Source organism: Berghia stephanieae, chromosome 9 (genome assembly GCF_034508935.2).
Source record: "Berghia stephanieae isolate SIO BIC M18660-M18661 chromosome 9, UCSD_Bste_1.3, whole genome shotgun sequence".
NCBI lineage: Eukaryota > Metazoa > Mollusca > Gastropoda > Nudibranchia > Aeolidiidae > Berghia > Berghia stephanieae.
In genome coordinates this window covers 11,181,291-11,203,344 of record NC_088368.1, presented here as the reverse complement: position 1 = coordinate 11,203,344, position 22,054 = coordinate 11,181,291, and the positions used below count along the sequence as shown (strand labels likewise).

General features: G+C 37.2%; 4 protein-coding genes across 4 annotated transcripts in view; 1 reads left to right on the top strand and 3 right to left on the bottom strand.

Annotated features, from left to right (window-relative positions):
• Nucleotides 1-550, bottom strand: part of LOC144979679 (uncharacterized) — a 53,642-nt gene extending 53,092 nt beyond the window's left edge. The window contains exon 1 of the mRNA XM_078926577.1: nt 496-550. The gene's annotated coding sequence lies outside the window, so the exon portion shown is untranslated. The remainder of the gene's footprint in view (nt 1-495) is intronic.
• On the bottom strand, nt 496-2,098 carry LOC144979680 (uncharacterized). Its single transcript, XM_078926578.1, has 2 exons — nt 1,182-2,098; nt 496-530 (listed from the first exon to the last, which is right to left on the bottom strand). Exon 1 carries the CDS (start codon nt 2,085-2,087, stop codon nt 1,368-1,370), a length of 720 nt encoding a protein of 239 aa, XP_078782704.1. The 5' UTR covers nt 2,088-2,098; the 3' UTR covers nt 496-530; nt 1,182-1,367.
• A 2,754-nt stretch (nt 2,099-4,852) lies between these two features.
• LOC144979127 (translation initiation factor eIF2B subunit delta-like) lies at nt 4,853-17,384 on the top strand. The gene is made up of 11 exons (XM_078925727.1): nt 4,853-5,067; nt 5,504-5,630; nt 6,623-6,788; nt 8,399-8,513; nt 9,879-9,958; nt 10,477-10,590; nt 11,650-11,744; nt 14,129-14,214; nt 14,727-14,907; nt 16,241-16,349; nt 17,128-17,384. Exons 1-11 carry the CDS (start codon nt 4,960-4,962, stop codon nt 17,219-17,221), a joined length of 1,275 nt encoding a protein of 424 aa, XP_078781853.1. The 5' UTR covers nt 4,853-4,959; the 3' UTR covers nt 17,222-17,384.
• A 618-nt stretch (nt 17,385-18,002) lies between these two features.
• On the bottom strand, nt 18,003-21,779 carry LOC144979677 (uncharacterized). The gene is made up of 2 exons (XM_078926576.1): nt 21,542-21,779; nt 18,003-19,760 (listed from the first exon to the last, which is right to left on the bottom strand). The coding sequence occupies exons 1-2, from the start codon at nt 21,598-21,600 to the stop codon at nt 18,875-18,877; spliced, it is 945 nt and encodes a 314-aa protein (XP_078782702.1). The 5' UTR covers nt 21,601-21,779; the 3' UTR covers nt 18,003-18,874.
• Nucleotides 21,780-22,054: the final 275 nt, after the last annotated feature.

The window sequence follows — 22,054 nt, the reverse complement described above, 5'->3', positions numbered from 1 at the left end:
AATGAAAAGTTCTAGCCAGCATGAAGTATAAAAAGTAATGATTTTCTTTGTTTAGAACCAAGATGGCCGCCGTTGCCGGGCGCGTGACATCAGACTATTGAATCCAATTGGCCAGGGACCAAGATTTTGATCTCCCCCCGCCTCTAGTCTCCTCTCCTACTCAACTCCAAGCCTCTCTCTCTATGAAACTTTAGTTAATATTTATTGGTGGACATATGAAAGTCTATAGCCATAACCGCTAATAAGATCTCCCTTTTCATGTGTAGATTTAGTTGCAGTACAAGTGGAGAAGAGAGTCAGAGTGATGTGCTAAGAAGAAGATAGACGCGGTTTTCTTTTTGTTTTTTTACGCTAACATCCTCAAACTCCAATAATAGAAGAAAAAAGGAAAAAAGCATCGTTCCTAGGGGTGGAGGTGACAGATATGAATACGCTAAGATTAAGGAGGATGAAAAGTCCTCCGACTTAATTATTTTACCGTCAGCTTAAACTTACTCTTCCTCTTGATGCCATTGACCATGTTCCTTTCACTAGTGTCGAGCGGAAGTCTCGATGATACCTCAAGTCATCGGCCACCAACACTCAAAACTTCCCGAACTCGATGACCAAGGAAAAGTCGGGAATTCCCGAGAAGTAGCACTTCAACTGAGCTTTGGATGGCTTTTTTGTATTAAAACTTAAAATACATTAAATAAATTCACTTTGTATAATAATAAAACATTGATACCTATAACCATTTTGATCTATTTACGACGTTTGTGTTTTGTTAGCTGTTTAAAATATGATATAACGTCAATACCCAATACCAATGACTAGGTATTGAATGAAAGCACCGATGACTAGAGCGATTCTCGAGACTTTTTTGAGTCTCGAGACTCAAAAAAGCATCGAGACGCAAAAAAGTCTCGAGCTTCGCTGGAATCATCGCCGACGAGAGAGGGGTGAACAATGCAGATAGTACACATTGTTAGTAACGCGTGCGTCGCTCGCGCAGTATAGTCTCGAGACTCGGGACTCGGGACTCAATACGAGAAGCATCGACGACCAAGATTCTCGAGACGAGAAAAGCATCGAGAACTAAGTGGAGGTCGGGAAGTTCTCAGTCGTCGATGACCTGACTTCTCAAAACCTAAAGCATCGTTGACCTTTTGGTGACCCGGTTGCCCTCCCCTTCCTTTCACGTTTCATTTTTGCTTTAACTAGACTATAGGGCTGGGCGGGTAACCGGGTACCCGCGAGTAATAAAGTTAAACCGGGTACTCGGGTAAAAGGGGCGGGTAACGGGTACCCGCTTCAACAAATGAAAACCGAACTGAGAGTGATCATTTTTGGCGGTTTTAATATTTTTGAACTTGACTTGACTTGACTTAGATGCCTTTCGCGTCTCGACCGAAAGATCGGGTCGCCTTGGCTGTTTCCAGTATTTCCTGTGTGAGGTGTCTCCAATATTGCCGGTCCTCTGCTAGGGTTCTCAGATTTTCAAGGTCCCCTGCCGTTATGAGACTAATGCTTTGTCCAAGTGTTGTGAGGTTTTTGTTTAGGATCACGGGGAGTGTTGTGATCGGTCTTCCTCTGAAAAGGTTCCCGTGTTTTTGGAAGTATCCCGACATGGCTTGGTTTGCTGGTATGTTTTTGTCCCTGCGTAGTATGTGACCGAAAAGTTGCCATCGTTGTTGTAAAATGTCAAGGGAGATTGGTCTTTCTTTTGTGATCTTATAGAGTGATTCATTTGAGATCTTTTTGGGGTATTTGATGTCCAGTACCCTTCTTAGCTGTGTGCGATGGAAGGCATCCAGATGTTCTTCTTCGGATTTTGTCAACGCCCAAGTGCCGCAGTTATACAGAAGTACCGGTTTTACAAGAGCATGGTACAGTTTCAGTTTGGTTTTTCTCTTTATTTTGTCACCTCTAATCCATACATTGGTGAGTTTACTGAGTGCGGCGTTTGATAGCTGTTTTCTTCTTTGTACATCCTCGGTGTCTTCAATTAGTGAGCCGACTTTCTTTGTTCTTTTCCATTCCTCTTTGTTCCTCGATATTGTTGTAAATTCGGTTTTATTGGCATTGACTTGGAGGTTATATTTCATGAGGGTATTTAAATTTACATATTTAAATTTACATGACATTTATTCAAAAGATTTTCCTACTTTATTTTTCAATTACAATGATTTTTTTTGTTTTATTTGTTAACACACATTTGATTCAATTTTGGAATCAATAGGTTAAGACTATATTATATTAGTTCTTATCTTTTAAAGGAATCTCAGGTACTTTTATTTTATTTATTATTTATTATTTTTTCATTGTAGTTAATTATAATTGTTTCTTACTTCAGTTTCGCTTCATTTGTTGTAATAAATAAAAAATTAATAAAAAAAATTAAAAAATAAACCCCCCCCCCCCCCCCCCCCCCCCCCCCAAAAAAAAAATTTTTGGGACAAAAGTCACTCCTGCCACGGGTACCCGCGGGTACCCGGGTAATCAGGCCACTACCCGGGTATTACCCGGGTAATTATTTGGGCGGGTAATCCCAGCACTACTAGACCAGCTACCTATTATCGCGGCAACTCCACTCCTTTCTCTTGTTTAGTTTTGGCGGGTATAGAGCAGTAAAGTTAGGTGCCCCAAACGTAAACAATAACAAGTTGCTAGTGATTTCCGTTAGGGACCGGAATAATTTACGCACAATATAGGTCTCCCAATTTTGTAGTTTGAGTTGTAGGCAATACACTTTCAGTATTGAAAATATGTTTACATAAAATCTAACAGTTGCAGAAATAATAAAATAAGGCTAAATTATTATGAAAATCAGGCTCCGAATAATTCTCGTATTGTTCACACCAGCGCAATAATTTGCTCTGTTCTAAAAATAGATAGACTGTAACTTTTGATAAATTTTAGAAAATTTTACCTTTTGTTCCATAAAATATCCATATCTAGACATTATTTGATGCATGATCGAGTATTTATGAATATGTAGAAAAGTGCCAGAAGACAATAGAGAATAATTTTTTTTTTTTTTTTTTTCGCGGCGGTGGTGGGGTTTGAACCTGCGACCTTATTGGTACGACAACTCCGCCTGGCAGGTGAGAGCGTGGCTCTACCGTGTGAGCTATCCACGAACACAAAAATATTCGTTTCAAACCCAAAGTCATTTCTAGATCCCTCTCTCACCCACTTCTTGAGATCGCCGATTCGTTCACCACCATCGCGAAGTAATTTTGACCAGCAGTTAAGCTTAATAGCCAATATTCTCATCACAAACATATAACATAGAAACGATTGAGACATTGAGTATGCTCCGGTGTATGGGGTGAATTTTTAATTCAGAAAAGTGAGTGGAGCAGGCACTTATGTTGGTAACAACAAGATATGAAGTGAGTAGAAAAGTGCCAGAAGACAATAGAGAATAAAATTTTTTTTTTTTTTTAAATTTTATTCTCTATTGTCTTCTGGCACTTTTCTACTCACTTCATATCTTGTTGTTACCAACATAAGTGCCTGCTCCACTCACTTTTCTGAATTAAAAATTCACCCCATACACCGGAGCATACTCAATGTCTCAATCGTTTCTATGTTATATGTTTGTGATGAGAATATTGGCTATTAAGCTTAACTGCTGGTCAAAATTACTTCGCGATGGTGGTGAACGAATCGGCGATCTCAAGAAGTGGGTGAGAGAGGGATCTAGAAATGACTTTGGGTTTGAAACGAATATTTTTGTGTTCGTGGATAGCTCACACGGTAGAGCCACGCTCTCACCTGCCAGGCGGAGTTGTCGTACCAATAAGGTCGCAGGTTCAAACCCCACCACCGCCGCGAAAAAAAAAAAATTTATTCTCTATTGTCTTCTGGCACTTTTCTACTCACTTCATATCTTGTTGTTACCAACATAAGTGCCTGCTCCACTCACTTTTCTGAATTATGAATATGTGTTTCTTTTGCCACCTAACAGCCAAATTTTAAAGGTTATTTTTTTTCTATTATTTACATTGGAACGTGAGCTGTCAAGACAGGAACATGTGGTTTGCCACGTGCTTCTCGACCTTTGTGGCACCTAACTCTACTGCTCTATAGAGCAGTAAAGTTAGGTGCCCCAAACGTAAACAATAACAAGTTGCTAGTGATTTCCGTTAGGGACCGGAATAATTTACGCACAATATAGGTCTCCCAATTTTGTAGTTTGAGTTGTAGGCAATACACTTTCAGTATTGAAAATATGTTTACATAAAATCTAACAGTTGCAGAAATAATAATATAAGGCTAAATTATTATGAAAATCAGGCTCCGAATAATTCTCGTTTTGTTCACACCAGCGCAATAATTTGCTCTGTTCTAAAAATAGATAGACTGTAACTTTTGATAAATTTTAGAAAATTTTACCTTTTGTTCCATAAAATATCCATATCTAGACATTATTTGATGCATGATCGAGTATTTATGAATATGTGTTTCTTTTGCCACCTAACAGCCAAATTTTAAAGGTTATTTTTTTTCTATTATTTACATTGGAACGTGAGCTGTCAAGACAGGAACATGTGGTTTGCCACGTGGTTCTCGACCTTTGTTTACGTTTGGGGCACCTAACTTTACTGCTCTATTAGGAAAATTTATATCGATACCAATAATACTCTAGACAGTAGTCAATATATTTAATTATTTACAGCGATGGTTCACCCATGGAGGACACATAGGTACTGCCATACTCTAAATTTATTAAATCCTTTATTTCTTCCATTTTAACTCCAAATATAGATGTCAAATATTCTTAAAAAGCCATTTTATCTAGTTTAACCCAATGTCAATACTATTTTGGTATCGATATAAAGCATCACATGACCACGTCGCCATTTTAGCCACGGATTTGGCGAGCACTCCGTCCCACAGGCGAGCCATTGCCAAAGACCGGTGGCGCCATCTGGTGGATCGGGACAAATTGTCTCACTGGGTCCAAAAGATATGAAACCTTCGGGAGAAGGAGAAGGTGGTGGAGGGGGTGTTGTTGGTGGTAGTGGAGAGCAACCAAAATTAAAGGCACAACTAAAGGCTGAAAGAAGGGCAATTCAGGTGAAATATTCTTATCTCTCTTTGTATGTCTTTTTCTTTTCATTTTAATTTCATGATTTTGTCAAAAAGTGTTTTTATGTATGCTTTTGGCCTTCAACCTAAGTTGATAGATCAAATTTTTAAAAGTTAACTCTTTCAACAAACTGTCAACGTAGGTCAAAGGTCAAAACAATGCATGAAAACACATTTTGCCAAAATCATAAATTATAATGGAAAGAAGAAGATTATATATATTACTTTTTATTTTAATTTATAGTTTTTTTTTTCTTATTTTTTTTTATTTTTTAATTTTTTATTTGGGTTAGTATTCTTTATTAGTCGATTTCCTTGAATTTTGAAAGCCACTGTATGAAAATGCAAGATAAGCTTGGCGTTTTTCTTTTTTTTTTTTTTTTTCTTTTCAAATTCTTTTTCTTGATTGTTTTATTCAAAACAGGAGAGGCAGAGAGCAGGAAAAGAAGCCAAAAAGGCAGAAGCAACAGGTGGAGGTGGGGCTGCTGCTGGTGCTGCATCTGCTAGCGCTGGAGGTAGTGGGGGTGGAGGAGGAGGAAGTGCTGCATCTGGTGAGTTTATGTATATTTTTTTTTTTTTAGATATATTTTGAAAATATTTTATTTACTTATTCATCTATTTGGCTCACACCGTCCCAAAGTAAATTTTTGAAATTCTGGCTTTGTGATCTTGTACGGTTATGTGGTCTAGTGATATGACACTCGCTTTTGGATCGGAAGGTCCTGGGTTCGAGCTTCGCTCAGCGCATAATTGAGTCTTTGGAGAAAGCTCTTTACTTGCATTCTCTCACTGTACTCAGGTGTAAAATGAGTACCTGGCCGTTAACAGCGTTGTCTCTGTCCGAAAAAATTGTAATATCGCCTAATAGACGTCATGTCCCGTGTTAAATGTTACTGTTGACCAGGGACCCTTGTAAAGCGCTTTGAGCACATTTAGTGGATATTACGCTATATAAAAGCTCAATTTTTATTTTATTTTTTTATGCCATCAACAATCGAAATCAGTCTGGTAATTAAGTCTGGCAACAAATCTTTACTGTAAATGAAACTTGAAAATAAAAATCACAGTATGAATTTTGATGAGGACAAATCTCAGAATTAAAAGGATTACACACAGGCCCTTAAAATTAGACAGAGAACAATCTCTGAGCCATCAAAGGTCAGAGTTCGTCTGTTGTCAAACTGATTCTTTCGATTGGACAGAAATGAAATAAGTTCAACCTTGACCTGATTTATAAACAATCTAAGGATCGATCAATATGCCTAAATAATCAATTGATTCGACAGATGATAGAATTGCTCTGACATAGTTAAGGTGAATTGTAGTTAGGATGTCTCCTTAACTACGCCATTCTCACATCTCTCATTCGTCCTTAGTGTTTCATTATTCGTGTTTTGTTGCTAAAGGGAAAACCTGAAATATCCATATTTTCTGTCTTAGTTGAATAAATTGAAGTTTCCATTTAATTTCCAATTGCTATTTATTACTTTGAGCTTCGAGCAACAACTTTTTCAATATACTTTATGCAATGTCTTGTTTTCAGGAGGTAAAAAAGACGCATCAGGAGCTGCATCTAAGAAAGACACAAAAGGAGGAGAGGGTGCTTCGGCTGCTGACGACAAAGCCAAGGCAAAGAAGAAGAGCAGCAAAGTTGAAGGAGTTAACTTATCCGAGGAACAGCGATGGGTCATGAAAGAGAAAGAAATGTTGTAAGTTGGCGTACCCAATTTTCTTGACCAACAATTATCACAGACACTGCTATTTAGGGGGCAGCGTGGCTCAGTGGTACGGTCTTTGCTTTGTACTAGAAAGGTACAGAGTTCGATCACTCACTGCTGCGTTGTGTGTCCTTGAGCAAGTCACCTCGCCCTAGCTTAATTTGCGGCGCTGCACTGCGGCCGATGTCTGGGTTATTCCAGTCTTCCCTTGGAATAGACCATGGAGACAAATTTCCCCTCTGGGATAAATAAAGGGTATTTTATTTATTTTATTTTAATTTATTTTTTATTTATATCCATGACACACCATTTCAATGCGATTCCATTGGAATAGACCCTAAAGACAAATTTCCCCTTTGGGGATGAATAAACAGAGTTTTATTTTCTAAGTCTTTAAAAAGATGATTTTTAAAATTGATTACAGAGGTCAGAAGTCAAATTGATTGGAGGTTAGGCTGACTTTTAAATACGCAGGATTTGATTTTGTTAAGCATCTAAATAATACATTTCTACGGACGTGAAAAAGATAAAGTTGGCTGATTTTACTTAGATGCTAGTTGAGTTGTGTTTGTGATGGATCTCTCATCGGAAGTATCACAAATTTCTGGTGTCTTTCCAGGGAATATTCATGTGGCATGTTTTGTGGAGTTTTTATGGGAGTAATCTGTCCTGAACTGACAAACCAGTTTTTAAAATTCTTGTCAGAAAATTTATTTTAGATATCGGCTGTTTGAAGGTGATTCCAATTTTTTAAAAATTGAAGTTTCAAGGAAGTATCGGTTTTAAAATTTTTAGACAAGTTAGTTGTCATGGTAAGATAAGTATTTGAAGTATAACTTTCTGGCCAAATAAAAAAAAAAAGGTGTTGTCTCAGTTTACATCAGTTCATTTACCCTAACTGTTAATGCAGAGTGGATGATTTGATGGTGTGCTTGCAAGTCATTTACCTTTGAATTACCTTCATGTGGCTTTGTAGTATTGTGGCCACACGCCCTCGGAGCATTAGGTCTTGTGTTTGAGTCCCGCTCTTAGTGATGCAAAGTTGAGTCCCTTTGATAAGACTCTTTACTTGCATATTCTCTCACCGTACTCAGGTGCAAGACCTGTCCATTCTCGGTGTTGTCTTTGTTAAGACATTGTAATATTGCCTTACAGGCCTCATCACATGAAGCTGCAACTATTTTGGATAAGGTGTTTTGTCCTATATCTTGAGTGCTGCTGTTTTGTTTGGGACTGAGTAAAGCACTTTTATTATATTTTCTGGTCTTTATTTTTTTTTTTACTCATTTCATTCTTTATTATATGGTTGCTTAGACACTATATGGGTCTCAATGGCACTCACCTCACAAGAAAGAGGCTGATATTGATCCCAAGTGCAGTCAATTGGTTTTTTTTTCCTGACCCCTCTGTTCACCCAGTGACTGGATGGATGGCTGGGTCTGTAAGAACTGGCTTAAGGTAAGAAATTTGTAAATAACACAGGAATCGAGATGAGCTTCATAGACCTTATGGCATTAAGGGATTTTTTAGGCACATTTCGCTAAAATTAATAATCACTCATATTGATGATTACTTTTTTTTTTATTTTCTTCCCTTCCCAGGACTAGGGGATTTAAAATCGATGACGGGATATTCAACCTAGGCTTTCAGTTTCTTCATCCACAGATTGTCGGAGCTGATGCACGATGTGTTGCTCTTCTCACCACTCTTAAGGAGGTTTGAAAAATTACTTTTTTAAAATCAATCCATGAATGTTATTGAAATATCCCTTATTTTGTTCCTTTTGAGAATTTGGAGGGTCAGCTCCATGTCAAGTGCTTAATAGAGAATTAGATCACCAGTCTACCATTTGCATGTTGTTAAAATGTGCAAAGTTTTCTGGTCTTAAGACTGCTTTAATTATTACACATTATGCTACCAAAATTGAAAAAAAAAGAGAAGTATATACACAAAATGTTATGATGAACCGTGTCAATATGTGTTATGTCATATTTTGTCTTAAAGGGAAATGTCGTACACTACAAAGCTGGTTTTGTTTTTGTTTTTATTTTAAAAAAATGTATTTATAAATTCATTTTTAAAATATCTTTTTAGACTTTGCTATTGATTTTACAATAACTTAACCCTACAGCCAGTTACTCATTCACACTTTGGTCAATTGTGGTAAGCTGTGTGCTGTATAAAGGGCCTTACAATGCTATGACTAAGTAAGGAGTACTATCATGGCCATCCTGTACCATCACTCATTATTCAACAAAAACATACTGGCCAAGTGTCCCAATTCTTCTGGATTTGTCCTGAATTTTAAGATTTATGGCTCAAAAAGATAAATAAAAGAAAGGAAAAGTAAAAAACAATTTTTTTTTCTTCTCGTTTCTTCCTCTGATCACTGATTGAATCGTCTTGACTCTGTGACTTCAGTAAGCTTGATTTTGGTGACTGCAATATATACTCACATTAACCAGGGAAAAAATGACTAGAATATACATATGATTAACACAGTTGCAATTAGCGTTTTTACAGCGAACTAATTATTGCGAGATGGCTAAAAGTTGCTGATCTTAGTGGGTGAGAGAGAGAGAGAGAGAGAGTGAGTGAGAGACAGAGAGAGAGAGAGAGGGAGGGAGGGAGAGAGAGAGAGAGAGAGAGTCCTCTTCTTCCCTTTATATTGCTTTCGTGGGTTTTGTCTGACACTCCCGCTTCAAGTCAAAATAAAAATACTAATAATAATGAAGCATTTATAAAGCGCACACTTCCACTCAAAGGTGCTCAGGGCGCTATGAATGAAACCCCGCCCAAAAGACAAAAAGTTACAATCAATAGTTAATCAATGCAGAAATTAAAATATACAACGGATATAAACATGATCACCGATGTCTGGCACAGACTTGGTACTTGAAGAAGATAAACAAGTATTTCATTTTCTACTGTTTATCTTGAATTTGACACAAGATGTTTGTTTGATAGATTATCTTCTGTCCTTTGTTGAATGCCGAGGCTCATGACATCCTACATTGTCGGGCGGAAAGATGTAAGTAGATTTTTTTTTAAATATGTTTTTCCCTTTTTGTTTTGTTTTAGGTGATTGCCAAGTATAAGACACCAGAAGAGAAAGAGTTGAGCCGAGATCTTGAGAAGAACTTTTTGGCCCCGTGTATCAAGTACGTTTTCTTGCACACCTTAAAAACAGTGAATAACAATTTTCAAAATATATGATTCCAATGCTGATATTGTTCCTGGATGCAATTATGTTTAGCTTAATGAAATACCACAGACGAACGAGATAATGTGGTAGTGGCGTTGTTAAGATGAATTCATCTCATTCGTCTGTAGTGTTCGATTCATCCTGTTTTGTTGATAAAGGGGAAACACGATGCGTCCATTTTATCTGTTTTCGTATATTAAATTGAAGCTTACATTCAATTTCACATTGTTATTTATTTCTTTGAGCTTCGAACAGCAACATTTACACGTTTGCAACAAAGGGAAACTCTGAAACCCACACATCATTTGTCTTTTCAAATTAATTTCAGTTCATGCTTTTATTCTAATTTTTCGTTATCGTCTACTTTGAAAAGATTAACACTCTTTTTAACATTTTAAGAAAAAATCAAAGATTGATAAATAAAGTTCTATTTTTATGCCTTTATTTTTTTGGTTTGTAAATTTTGTTCTTCAGATACATCAACGATTGTCGGCCATTGAGTACTAGCATGGGAAATGCCATCAAACATCTGAAACAGCAAATCAGTCAGATACCACAAGGAACTGAGGATGAAAAAGTAAGCGTTTGGCACTGCCGTTAACTCACTCGATCCTAGAGATTTTTGCTACTTTTCAAAATTGGAAAAAAATGTATTAAAAATGAGCATGTACATAGATAGCTTTATTCAACATGTAAAATCTAAAAACATTAGGTTTGATACTACTAACGCATGCCACGTCTGTAAACGAATTTCCATTTTTTTGGATGAATAAAGTATATCTTATCTTATCTTCTTTGAACTCTCTTCTTAAGTCTTCTTTTCTTCTCAGTCTAAGAGTATAGAAGGACACTGAACTCTGAATCTACCCGTTTTATGTTTTTCCTTGCCCATGGCGTAAAAGTTTTGAAAGCAGTGTTATACTTCTATTGCTAAAATCATTCTAAGATGTTTATCTTAAATCTTTTTCACAGCAGCCTGTCATCATTCTTTTCTTAAGCACTTCTATTACTTATATAATAATAATAATAATAATGATTATTGAACTTTTATATAGCGCAATATCCACTAAACGTGCTCAAAATGCTTTACAATGAGTCCCTGGCCAACAGCAATGTTTAACATGTAGGACAGTACATGATGCCTGTTAGGCGATATTACAATTTTTTCAGACAGGGACAACGCTGTTAACGGCCAGGTACTCATTTTACACCTGAGTAGGGTGAGAGAATGTGAGTAAAGAGCCTCCTCCAAGGACTCAACTATGCGCCGAGCAAGGCTCGAACCCAGGACCTTCCGATCCGAAAGCGAGTGTCATACCACTAGACCACATAGCCGCACATATAAGTTATGTGTTATTTGCAACCAACGTTTTTATACAACCAAGTATTTTATTAGTAATTGACCCGTTAGTTACCTATTTTAAGTGTTTGAAAGTTTGAATTGTTTTCAACATTATAATTAAACTCATTTTCATTGACTTGACCAAAAAAAACGTAATAAGAAAAACATCAGATGAAGCTTTTCAAATCCTCCAGTTTTACTAATTTTGCACATTTTAATCTTTTTTTTTTTTTTTCAGAATTTGGAAAAAGCTAAAACAATAAGTTTTTCTTCAATTTACATATGTTTATTTTCATTGTCCACAGTTCTTCTTTAATTAGTCAAGTGTTGAAATTTGCCCATGACAAAGGGAAGCAATTCCGTGTCGTTGTCGTTGAAGGACGGCATGTACAGAAGGTTGGTTATGCCATATTATTTAATTCAGTTTCCATAAATTTTAATTCCTTTATATTTTCTTTTGTCTCTTATTTTATTGACAAGAGTTCTTGGTAGTTTGATCCTCAAGTGGCTCAGGGGCAGACATACATGCCGAATCTTACGAATTTTTCGTAATTTTACGAATTTTAGACAAATTTCATGACCAAATACTAAATTTTATGGAAAATTGTGAATTTTTAATTCTTAATAATACTTAATAATAATAATAATAATAATAATAACTACTACTACTACTACTACTACTACTACTACTACTACTACTACTACTACTACTATTACTACTACTACTACTTACTACTACTATTATTACTACTACTACTACTACTACTACTACTACTACTACTACTCTACTACTCTACTACTACTACTACTACTAAATTTGAAGTTTACTACTACTACTACTACTACTACTACTACTACTACTACTTAATTTGAAGTTTTCAATTTGGCATGTCTGGGGAAAGATGGGCTCAGCGCTACAGTCTTTTCTTCGTACCCAAAATGTACAGAGTTCGATTACCCGCCTATTGTGTGGCCATGAGCAAGCCACCTCGCCCTAGCTTAGTTTGCGGCGCTGCACTGCGATTGATGCCTGGGTTATTCCAGTCTTCCCTTGGTATAGATCCTGAAGACGAATTTCCCCTCGGGGATGAATAAAGGGAATTCTATTTTATTTATTTTACTTCAGCTGCCTTTGCTCAAATTTTCCTAACTCAGGTGGTTGACATAAGGAACAATTCTAATTCAATATTGGAATTGTTTACCAAGGTAAACATATCTTTTGAAACTTACAAAAGTGGGTGATGATTTTTGATACTAGAACCGAGAAAAATGAATAATTTACAACATAACATAACATAATCAAAATATTGAAATGCTAAAAGGACATTTACTGGAATCATTAACTACTAATTTTTTTTTATGCTCACTATTATATTTTTCCATATATAACTACTTATTATGGCAGCACACAACTTTGTTACGATGCTCTATTCAGTCAACAAATTCATTACCATATTTGTGTTCAGTCGCAAACCTGCCCAGTAGAGCCGTCACAACACAATAACTCAACTAGATGTTCTGTGGTTTCAGGTTTTTTGGCCACAACGCCTACATTTGGGACAGGTGGTGGAATGTTCCCACTGTTAGGCGGGTTCTTCACTGAAGTCAGCAAATTGAGTTTTGCAAGTCTGTGATTCTAATCGACTTCCTGTCATAGCATTTTCACTATAAGAACACACACAGTACTCACTCACTCACTCAATCCTCTCCGGTCCTGCTGGCACTTGAGGCGCTGCAAGGGATCTTCACCTGGTCCTGACAGCTGCAATTCTTGGGGCCATCTCGAGGGACAGACCTCTCAGTTTTAGGTCCCTCTCTATGGTACGTCTCCAAGTCTCCTTGGGGCGGCCTAGCTTCCTGTTTCCTTGGGGTGTCATCGCAGAGCCTTTCTTATCAGTATTTCATCAGGTCTGTTACAGACATGCCCCAACCATTGCCATCTTCTCCTTTTAACTCTCTCAACCCTAACACCGACTATATCCGTTGTTTTCCCGGGCTACTTTTACCCTATGACTATTTATTACATTTTTCTGAGACAAATAATAATTATAAGCATATTATCAAAGCTATAGTTTTTAGTTTTTTTCATTTTTAATGATTGTTGAATAAAACAATGCACATGCTCATGTTTGATACATTTTTTTTCTAATTTTGAAAAGTAACAAAATCTCTAGGATTGAATGAGTTAATGATACTCTCCAGAGACTCCACTTCAGCTCTCGCTCTCAGGTCCTCATTTGAGATTGTGTTTGGCCAGAATATTTTTTAAAAATTTTTTAATTGAGCTTTATATAGCGCAATATCCACTAAATGTGCTCAAAGCGCTTTACAATATCTTGAAGATTCATCGCAAACATTTGTTTTGGAATACTTCAATAAGAAAAGAACAGTACCAGTGATGTGATTCAAGGATTTGGGATTCAATAGATCCAGAGTTGTACCACTGTCATTGTCTTCTCTGAAAATGTTTTTTTTTCTGCACTTAAAATTAAAGCAGTCGCTTAGGGTCATAATATAATATGGAGTGGAAGTTTATCCCAGTTTTTGAACCATTGAACAGACTTTAACAATTGCTTGCTATCCTCTGGATAGCCTGCTAGTCTATCGCAAAAGCACTGTTCATTGGAGTTAAGAGTTTGGCTACCCAATCACTTTTTGGTTGGACTGAGGGGTCCACACTTATAACAAGGCATACATGATGTTATAGGAGAAATTAGAATTAAATTTAAGCAATATTATCGTTGCTGTAATGGGGTTAAATTGTAGTTTTGTTGTTCTTTCCAGGAAAAACTATGTTGAGATATCTGGTTCGCTGTGGAATACCCTGCTCTTACATCTACATCGGATCTGCTTCACATGCTATGAGAGAGGTGAGAGGTCAAATGTCTATATGACTCATTACTAGACAGAACGCCTTAAGGGTTTTCATGGTTTTTGGTCATCCTTCTCCTCTTCTCCTTATCATAATCATTTCTTCTGTCTGGGTGGGGTTCCTGACCTTCCATAGTGGGCAGGGAGGCGCTTACTATGTCTTTTATCAACCTATATCTGTTATCCAACATGCTTTCTGTCTTTGTTCTTGGGATGAGATTACTTTGTTTTGTCCAGGCCCTGGCCAGATACCATAGCTGGGAGGTAGACAGTCAAATGTATAGTTAGAGTTTTGCGAGATATTTTTTTTTGTCTTTTAAATCATCTCTGTTATGCACTGTATTATGTTTTTACATATTATATATGATTTGGAAACATTTGAGTGTATCACTCTTAGTTGGGACCTGTTTTTGTGTCTGGATGAGACTTTTAAGTGATCTCAAACTAAATACATTATTTTAGAATTTATCAATTTGGAAATAAATTGTCCTCCCTCTATTTCAACCAACAGACAACAAAAGTGTTCCTTGGAGCAGCGGCCATGTTTGCAATTGGAGATATGCATTCTCGCACAGGAAATGCCATGATTGCAGCTCTGGCAAAAGCCAACAATATACCAGTGCTAGTCTGCTGCGAGTCTTATAAATTCACAGACAAAGTACAGCTGAGCTCAGGAAGTTCTAATCAGCAAGGTAAGAGCTTTGAAAGTTTGAGTTTAAAGAGGACTAGGAGGAAAAATAAATAAATAAAAAAAAAATTCCCTTTATTCATCCCATAGGGGAAATTTGTCTCTAGGGTCTATTCCAAAGGAAGACTGGAATAACCCAGGCGTCAGCCGCAGTGCAATGCCGCAAATTGAGCTAGGGTGAGGTGACTTGCTCAAGGCCAAACAGCGCAGCAGGTAATCGAACTCGGTACCTTTCGGGTCCGAAGCGAAGACCGTACCGCTGAGCCACGCTGTCCCCGCAGAAATAGATAGTAGTTCTTCGGAGTCGTTGAGGGTTTGGAAGGGGATGGGAAGGGAAAAAAAGAGAAAGTATGTCTTCAGTCATAATGGGTTGGAAGGAGAAGGGAGAGGGTAAAAAGAGAAAGTAGCTCTTCAGTCATAAGTGGGTTGGAAGGAGAAGGGAGAGGGTAAAAAGAGAAAGTAGCTCTTCAGTGTTCATCATCATATCTTGTCGCGCCAGTGAGTCAGCCAGTCCCGGGCAGTCTGGTTGCATTCCCTCAGGTCAGCATTGGTGCAGTGAGGTCCCAGCGAGCATTCGGACAGGATGTGGTCCATGGTCTGTCTGGGGTGACCGCATGGGTATTCAGTGCCCGGTGAGATTTTCCATTTATTGGGGGCTGGAGGGCATCGTTTGCTGTCTTGTCCCATTCTACCCATTTGTCCAGGCGGAAGAATGCTGAGTGGTCCGGGTAGTCTTCAGTGATGATGGGTTGGAAGGAGAAGGGAGAGGGTAAAAAGAGAAAGTAGCTCTTCAGTCATAAGTGGGTTGGAAGGAGAAGGGAGGGGATAAAAAGAGAAAGTAGCTCTTCAGTCATGATGGGTTGGAAGGAGAAGGGAGGGGGTAAAAAGAGGAAGTAGCTCCAGTCATAGGTGGGTTAGAAGGAGAAGGGAGGGGTAAAAAGAGAAAGTAGCTTTTATATAATTATTAAAATAGATAAGTGCCTCTGTGCTATAAGACTTTGAATATTGTGATTTGTCTGTGTCAATACCTAGCATGGCTCAGTGTCCGGTCTTTGCTTCGTACCCGAAAGGTACCAAGTTCGATCACCCATCGCTACGCTGTGTGACCTTGGAATAGACCCTAGAAACAAATTTTCCCATATGGGATGAATAAAGGGAATTTTACTTTTACCTTACTTTTCACTACATTTTTTTCATGTTTTCAAGTTAAATACCTACAGTTGCCAGTTCTGCCAGGGTTTTTGCAATGTTCCATGGACCATCTATCAGAGATTTTATGAGGTTCCTTAGATGGATTTGAGCAAAGTAATTACATTCGATTTTTATTACTCTTTCAGCTCAAGGCAAGGATCTGATAAACATCTGCCACAGAACCCCCATCATCCCGAACTATGAAGAGATAAATCTACATTTGTCCAACATTTTGTACGACGTCACTCACTCTGGGTAGGTCTCACTTCTACTTTACACTCACAAAATCCTTTACCTGAAACGGTGTTTATGGTTTTCCTCGGATCAGCGGAAATCTGCGATTTTGGAGGCAGAGGAGGGATTTCCTCTTTTATAAAATTACATTCCCCTCCCCCCCCCCCCCCCCTAATCAGATGCACTGGCATTGACATGATTGATGTGTGCAGTTTTCCACTCTCCACAAGTTAGCCAGAGCATCAATGATAGTTTATAATCTTAATTGCTCTGAAAATGGGGGTTAGTGCAGTAAAAATGGAACGCACTGTTGAAATATTGATAGAAATATGAGGATGCCAATTAGTTAAAAATTCTTAAAGCTGAGATCAAGAAGTAACAGGCATGCTAATCTTTTGGTTTAGGCGGATTACTTAACAATTTTGGGATGACAATTCTGCCATGGACTTCTCGAAAAAAAATTTCGATTGTGAGAGGTGAGAGATTGTGAGTAAAGATCCTTCTCCAAGGACTCAACTGTGCACAGAGCTAGGCTCGAACCCAGGACCCTCCGATCCGAAAGCGAGTGTCATACCACTAGACGACATAGGTAAAATCTAATGTGTTGTTAATAAAGAAATGGTGGCTTATGATGGCATTCATTGAGATCTTATGTTGTAATCAAGTATTTTGTCCTCAATTATTCTGTAATCCAGGCTTTTCTTGTAATTATGATGATGATAATTATGAAAGAAATGTTGAATTAACGTTTAAAATGTTCCAATTTCATCCCCCTATTTTTGGTCCACACCTCCTCCAGCTATATCACTGCCTTGGTGACAGAGTTAGGTATGCTTCCTTGCACGTCCGTCCCCGTGGTTCTTCGAAGACAAGAAGACAAGAATACTTTATGAGAAATTGACCATTTTTTTTCTTCTTTGGAAAGGCTTTATGAACAGTCTTTTAAAAAAAAAGACAAAGAAAACAAACAAAACTATTCCCCCCCCCCCAAAGAAAACATCACACAAATATTATAATACATGTAATAAAATTTTTGTTTTTGGTATATGTGTGTGAGTATGTATGTGATGTGTGTGTGTGAGTATATATATATATATATATATATATATATATATATATATATTTATATATATATATATATTGACCATCTTGACTTGATAGTCTTGACTAAAAATCCTTCTTCAGTTCAGCCTACTGTTGGAAACAAGTACAGAGACCATTGTGTTTTAAGTTATGTATTTTTTATATAGAGGCTATTATGCTAATATTCATCCTATACGTTTACAAAGGGATAGAGTTATTTTATAATGATTTCTTAGTTTTAGGTGATAGATTTGTTTTTTGGTCAAAATTTTATCTCAATGCAAGGAAATGACATGGGGAAAGGAGTAAGAGAGGAAAAGAAGAGAGGCGGGTACATTGAGAATGATAAAGAATTTGTGAAAGAAATATAGATAGATAGTGAGATGAAGTAAGACAAAATGTGTTTGTGTGTGTGTTTGTGTGAGAGAGAAGAGAAGAGAGAGAGAGAGAGAGAGAGAGAGAGAGACGGAGATAGACATACAGAGAGAGGGAGAGAGAGAGACGGAGATAGACATACAGAGAGAGAGAGACAGAGAAGCAATGATAATTAAATCTCATGCTATATTAAAATGTTTTACTCCCTCAATTGCGTATTTTCTTTATATTTATTAGATACAGTAAAAACTGGTTAAACCGAAATTCAAGGGGCAACTTCAACAAGCTGAGAATAAGAGCTTAGTGCCCGCTTATTGTGCACTTCTGGATTCTCCCCAAAACACCTACAAGTGAAAATCAGTGCTAATCAAGGAATGCTGGGTGGGGATCCTGACCTCCCATAGTGGGCAGGGAGGTACTTACTGTGTCTTCTATCACCCTATATCTAATTTCCAACTTGTCTTTGTCTTGGAATGAAATTACTTGGTTTTGTCCTGGCCATGGGAGGGAAACAGTAGCAGAGTTTGATCTGGCTTCTCGTGAAGAAGATGTGTAGTATGGGAACTTCTACACTCTTGACCGAACACCAAATCAGATACAGGATGTTTATTTTTATTAAGAACAACTGTGCTTCTCAAACGTACTTCGCACACAAGATTTTAAAACTATCCTTTTATGTCTGCATAAGTGATTATTCGAACAAGTTTCGAGGCACTAAATATTATCAGACTCTTTTATGCCATGGAAATGTAATGTTACGACATACGTCTCTTTTTCATAGCTACCAAACAGGGCAATTCAACCATCCCATCGTTGTCAGGGAGGTACTTGCTATGTCTTCTATCCCCCTTTATCTGTTTTCCAATTGCTTTCTGTCTTTGTCTTGGAATGAGATTACTTAGTTTTGTCCTGGCTGGAGTCCTTGGCTGGGAGGGAAACAGTCGGATGTTTAGTTATAGTTTTGGGAGATAAAATTTTTTTCCTTGTAAATCATCTCTGTTATGTACTGTTATTTTTTTAAATTCTTAACATATGATTTTTAAACATTTGAGTGTGTTCCTCTTAGTGGGGACTTGTGCTGGTGGAAGTTAGTGGATATAAGAACGACGCTCATCATATGTATAGCGATTTGTGGCAATACAATAAATAATATATCTTGACAGTCGGTACTCTGGAATGTTGTAAAAAATTGTCATGGTGTCTCCATCAACCTGAGATGTTGCCATGACATCAAAGTAATCTGCAAGCGAATTTCCATTGGGTGCAAAGGATAATTTCATTTTCATCGGCATTTCACCAACGGCGCTGCATGAAAATGTTCTTGTGGAGTTTTGATGGAAAGTTTCTTGCAAACCATTTCTAGGAATATAGGGATAAATTCCGTATCTATTTTCGAGATACTCAGAAAGGTAGTGATCCTCCTTTGATTTACCTCTCTCCCCACGGGCAGAGCAGGTGATGATTTCTCTTGGGACTTTTGCGTGTTTCCAGAGAATCAGCATTGACAGCACAGTTGTCTTTTCTTCCTCATTGTACGTGATATTCTTCTCTAAGTAAAGATCTTCAACATTGTCCAAGCGCAATCTGTTTGCACCACCTTCCTCACTTACTGAAATGCTTATGTCGAGATTTTCATTCGAACCTTTTACTTTGCACACAATACCAAGAGTTTTGTCTATGCTTTTTATTTTAAATGACTCGATAGCGATAATACCAGAGGTATAAACCTTCAATTCCTGACTCTTGCTTTTGCCCCTACAATTCACAACTTTACATTTATATCGTCCCTCAATTTCAATGGAAGCTGCACCAAGATCGACTTCAGCGATAGCTTTGCGTGGTAGAACAATTGACGTGGGCTGAACATTTCTCTTGGCAGACTCGGGTAGAATCAAATAGATTGAACAGATTTCTCTCCCAAACGCCTCGCATTTCACTTTGCAGTTTTCGTTGTCTCCCACGTCACACATAAATCTAAAGGGAAAAAGAAATAAAATATTTCGCGTCTTACTTTTTCTTGCCAATTACATTATACAAAATGATCTCTCATACATAGAATTTAACTTAACAGAACATAAAAAAACATAACATAACATAACATAGCATGGCTAAAGACTCAATTTAGGATGTCTTTGATATAAAAGTACAGACGGAGTTATCAATAATATCACCAATGAATCATTAAACACATGCGTAAGACTAAATTTACTGGTCATATTGAAGTCTTCTATACTACAACTGGCGGTCAACCAATGTTTTGAAACTTTTTTTAACAACACATCATCATTTAATTTAAATAGTGCACAAATCCTTCCAAATCCTACGATGTGCCACAGAAATTATACAGGGCTATTATCTGACGACAAACAGAGTAACTTAATTTGCACAATACCTAAATTAAAAAAAAATATTTAAACTCCAAAGGAGATATGAGAACGAGAGATATAATCTCAAAATAATAAGTTAATCACCACGTTTGCAAATAATATACGACCAGGGGCGTGGCTATATTGGTTGATTTGGTGCCTGGCACCGCATCCATCTTTTAAAAATGGATTACAGCATTTAAAAAAAAAAATTAAACTGACTAAAGGTATATACCGCCTCTTACTTATTTGACTTTTCTTAAATTTTGAAAATATGTCTTTGTATTTACAAATATGACATGTTTTAAGTCATTTTCTTCTGATTCTGGCACCACCTTATAGTGTAAGCATGCCACGCCACTGTATACGACGATCATGAAATTGAACTTTGTCCCTGGCGTATGACTAAGCCATATAACTCAAGGCTTAGGCATGTCCAATTTGTTCTCACTACAATAGGCTTCAACAGTCAAGACGTCACTTCCCTCTTAATGACGCATGGTAACTTAGTAACTGGCTCTAAACTATCGGAACAATGGCGGACGCCCTTATGAAATATTTCTCCGACGAGCATAAACGTGTATCAAGAGGAGAAAAACATTATAAATATGATCATGTCTTGACTATTATACTTTCTGATCACATGACATGTGAAAAATTCTACCCAGCATGAAGAATAAAAAGTACCGATTTTCTTTGTTTAGAACCACGATGGCGCCGTCTGCGACGTGACATCAGACTATTGAATCCAATTGAAGTCGTGTCAATGGAAGCATTTACGACTTAATTACACGACAAATTTCCGTATAAGATGAATAAAGGTAATTTTATTTTAGGAATTTAAAAGAATGTTATTTAGTTGTGTCTTTCATATTTGTGGTATACATGTAATTTAGTTTCCGTAATAAATGTATCGTGTTTGTAAACCTTGATCTCCATTTATTTTATCAATAACGTTGTCTAGCCGTGAAAGTCGGGCTTTCTCGTTCTTTCTCTTCCCTCTGACCAGACTAGGCTCAGTCGTGTCCGATTGAGAATACCATTTACATGAAATAAATGAGACCTTAAAATTATTTCAATTATTGAGTGAATGCATTATATACCAAATTCAGTCCCTTCGTTGTTGGACAAAGAATAATTACTAAGACTTTTCCACATCGGACTGGTATCACAGTGTTGTGGCTCGTTCTAATGAATCGTGTGATTTTGTGAGTTTTTTTCACTAATCGAAACCATTGAGCCCAAAAAGGTGTTAATAGTTAACGTGTGTGTTGTCCTTTTACTAGTGTTTATTGTGTTGGACACAACTAAGGGGCAGAATCTGTGATAAATACGTTCACCTAATAATTGTAAAACCACACTTAGATTAAAATAGATTTTTATCTTTACCTTGTCTTTGATTTAAAAAGTATGACTCCATCCGGAACATCTCCTGACCTGTCTGCCATTCCAATTGGGAAATTCCGATCCACGCGAAATGATTTGACAAGAGGTCTTGAATAGCGTCTTGACTTTTTCCAATGTCCATAGCTTAAAGTCAGCCTTCCAGACTTATTTTGAATTTGAGTTCCGAAAACTTCAAGTCTGAGCCGTGCGTTGTTAAGGATTTGGACATTGAAATTTCTTTTGTCCAATCATCATCATCAATCATCATCATCAATTCTTGTTGTGTACTTTATACCTGTTTTGAAACTGGTATAATCATCGAGTTCTTGATCAACACTTACCGAGGACTGGAAAACATTCTTATAGTCTGCATCCCATAAAAATAATTTGGCAGTAAAGTTGAAAAGGACAGACATGTCCATGTTTATATCAAAGGTTATATTTTTTTATTTTCGTTATTCTCATTGTGGAATGTGTCATCATCGCTCAGCGGTGCAGACACTGAAATGTCGGAAT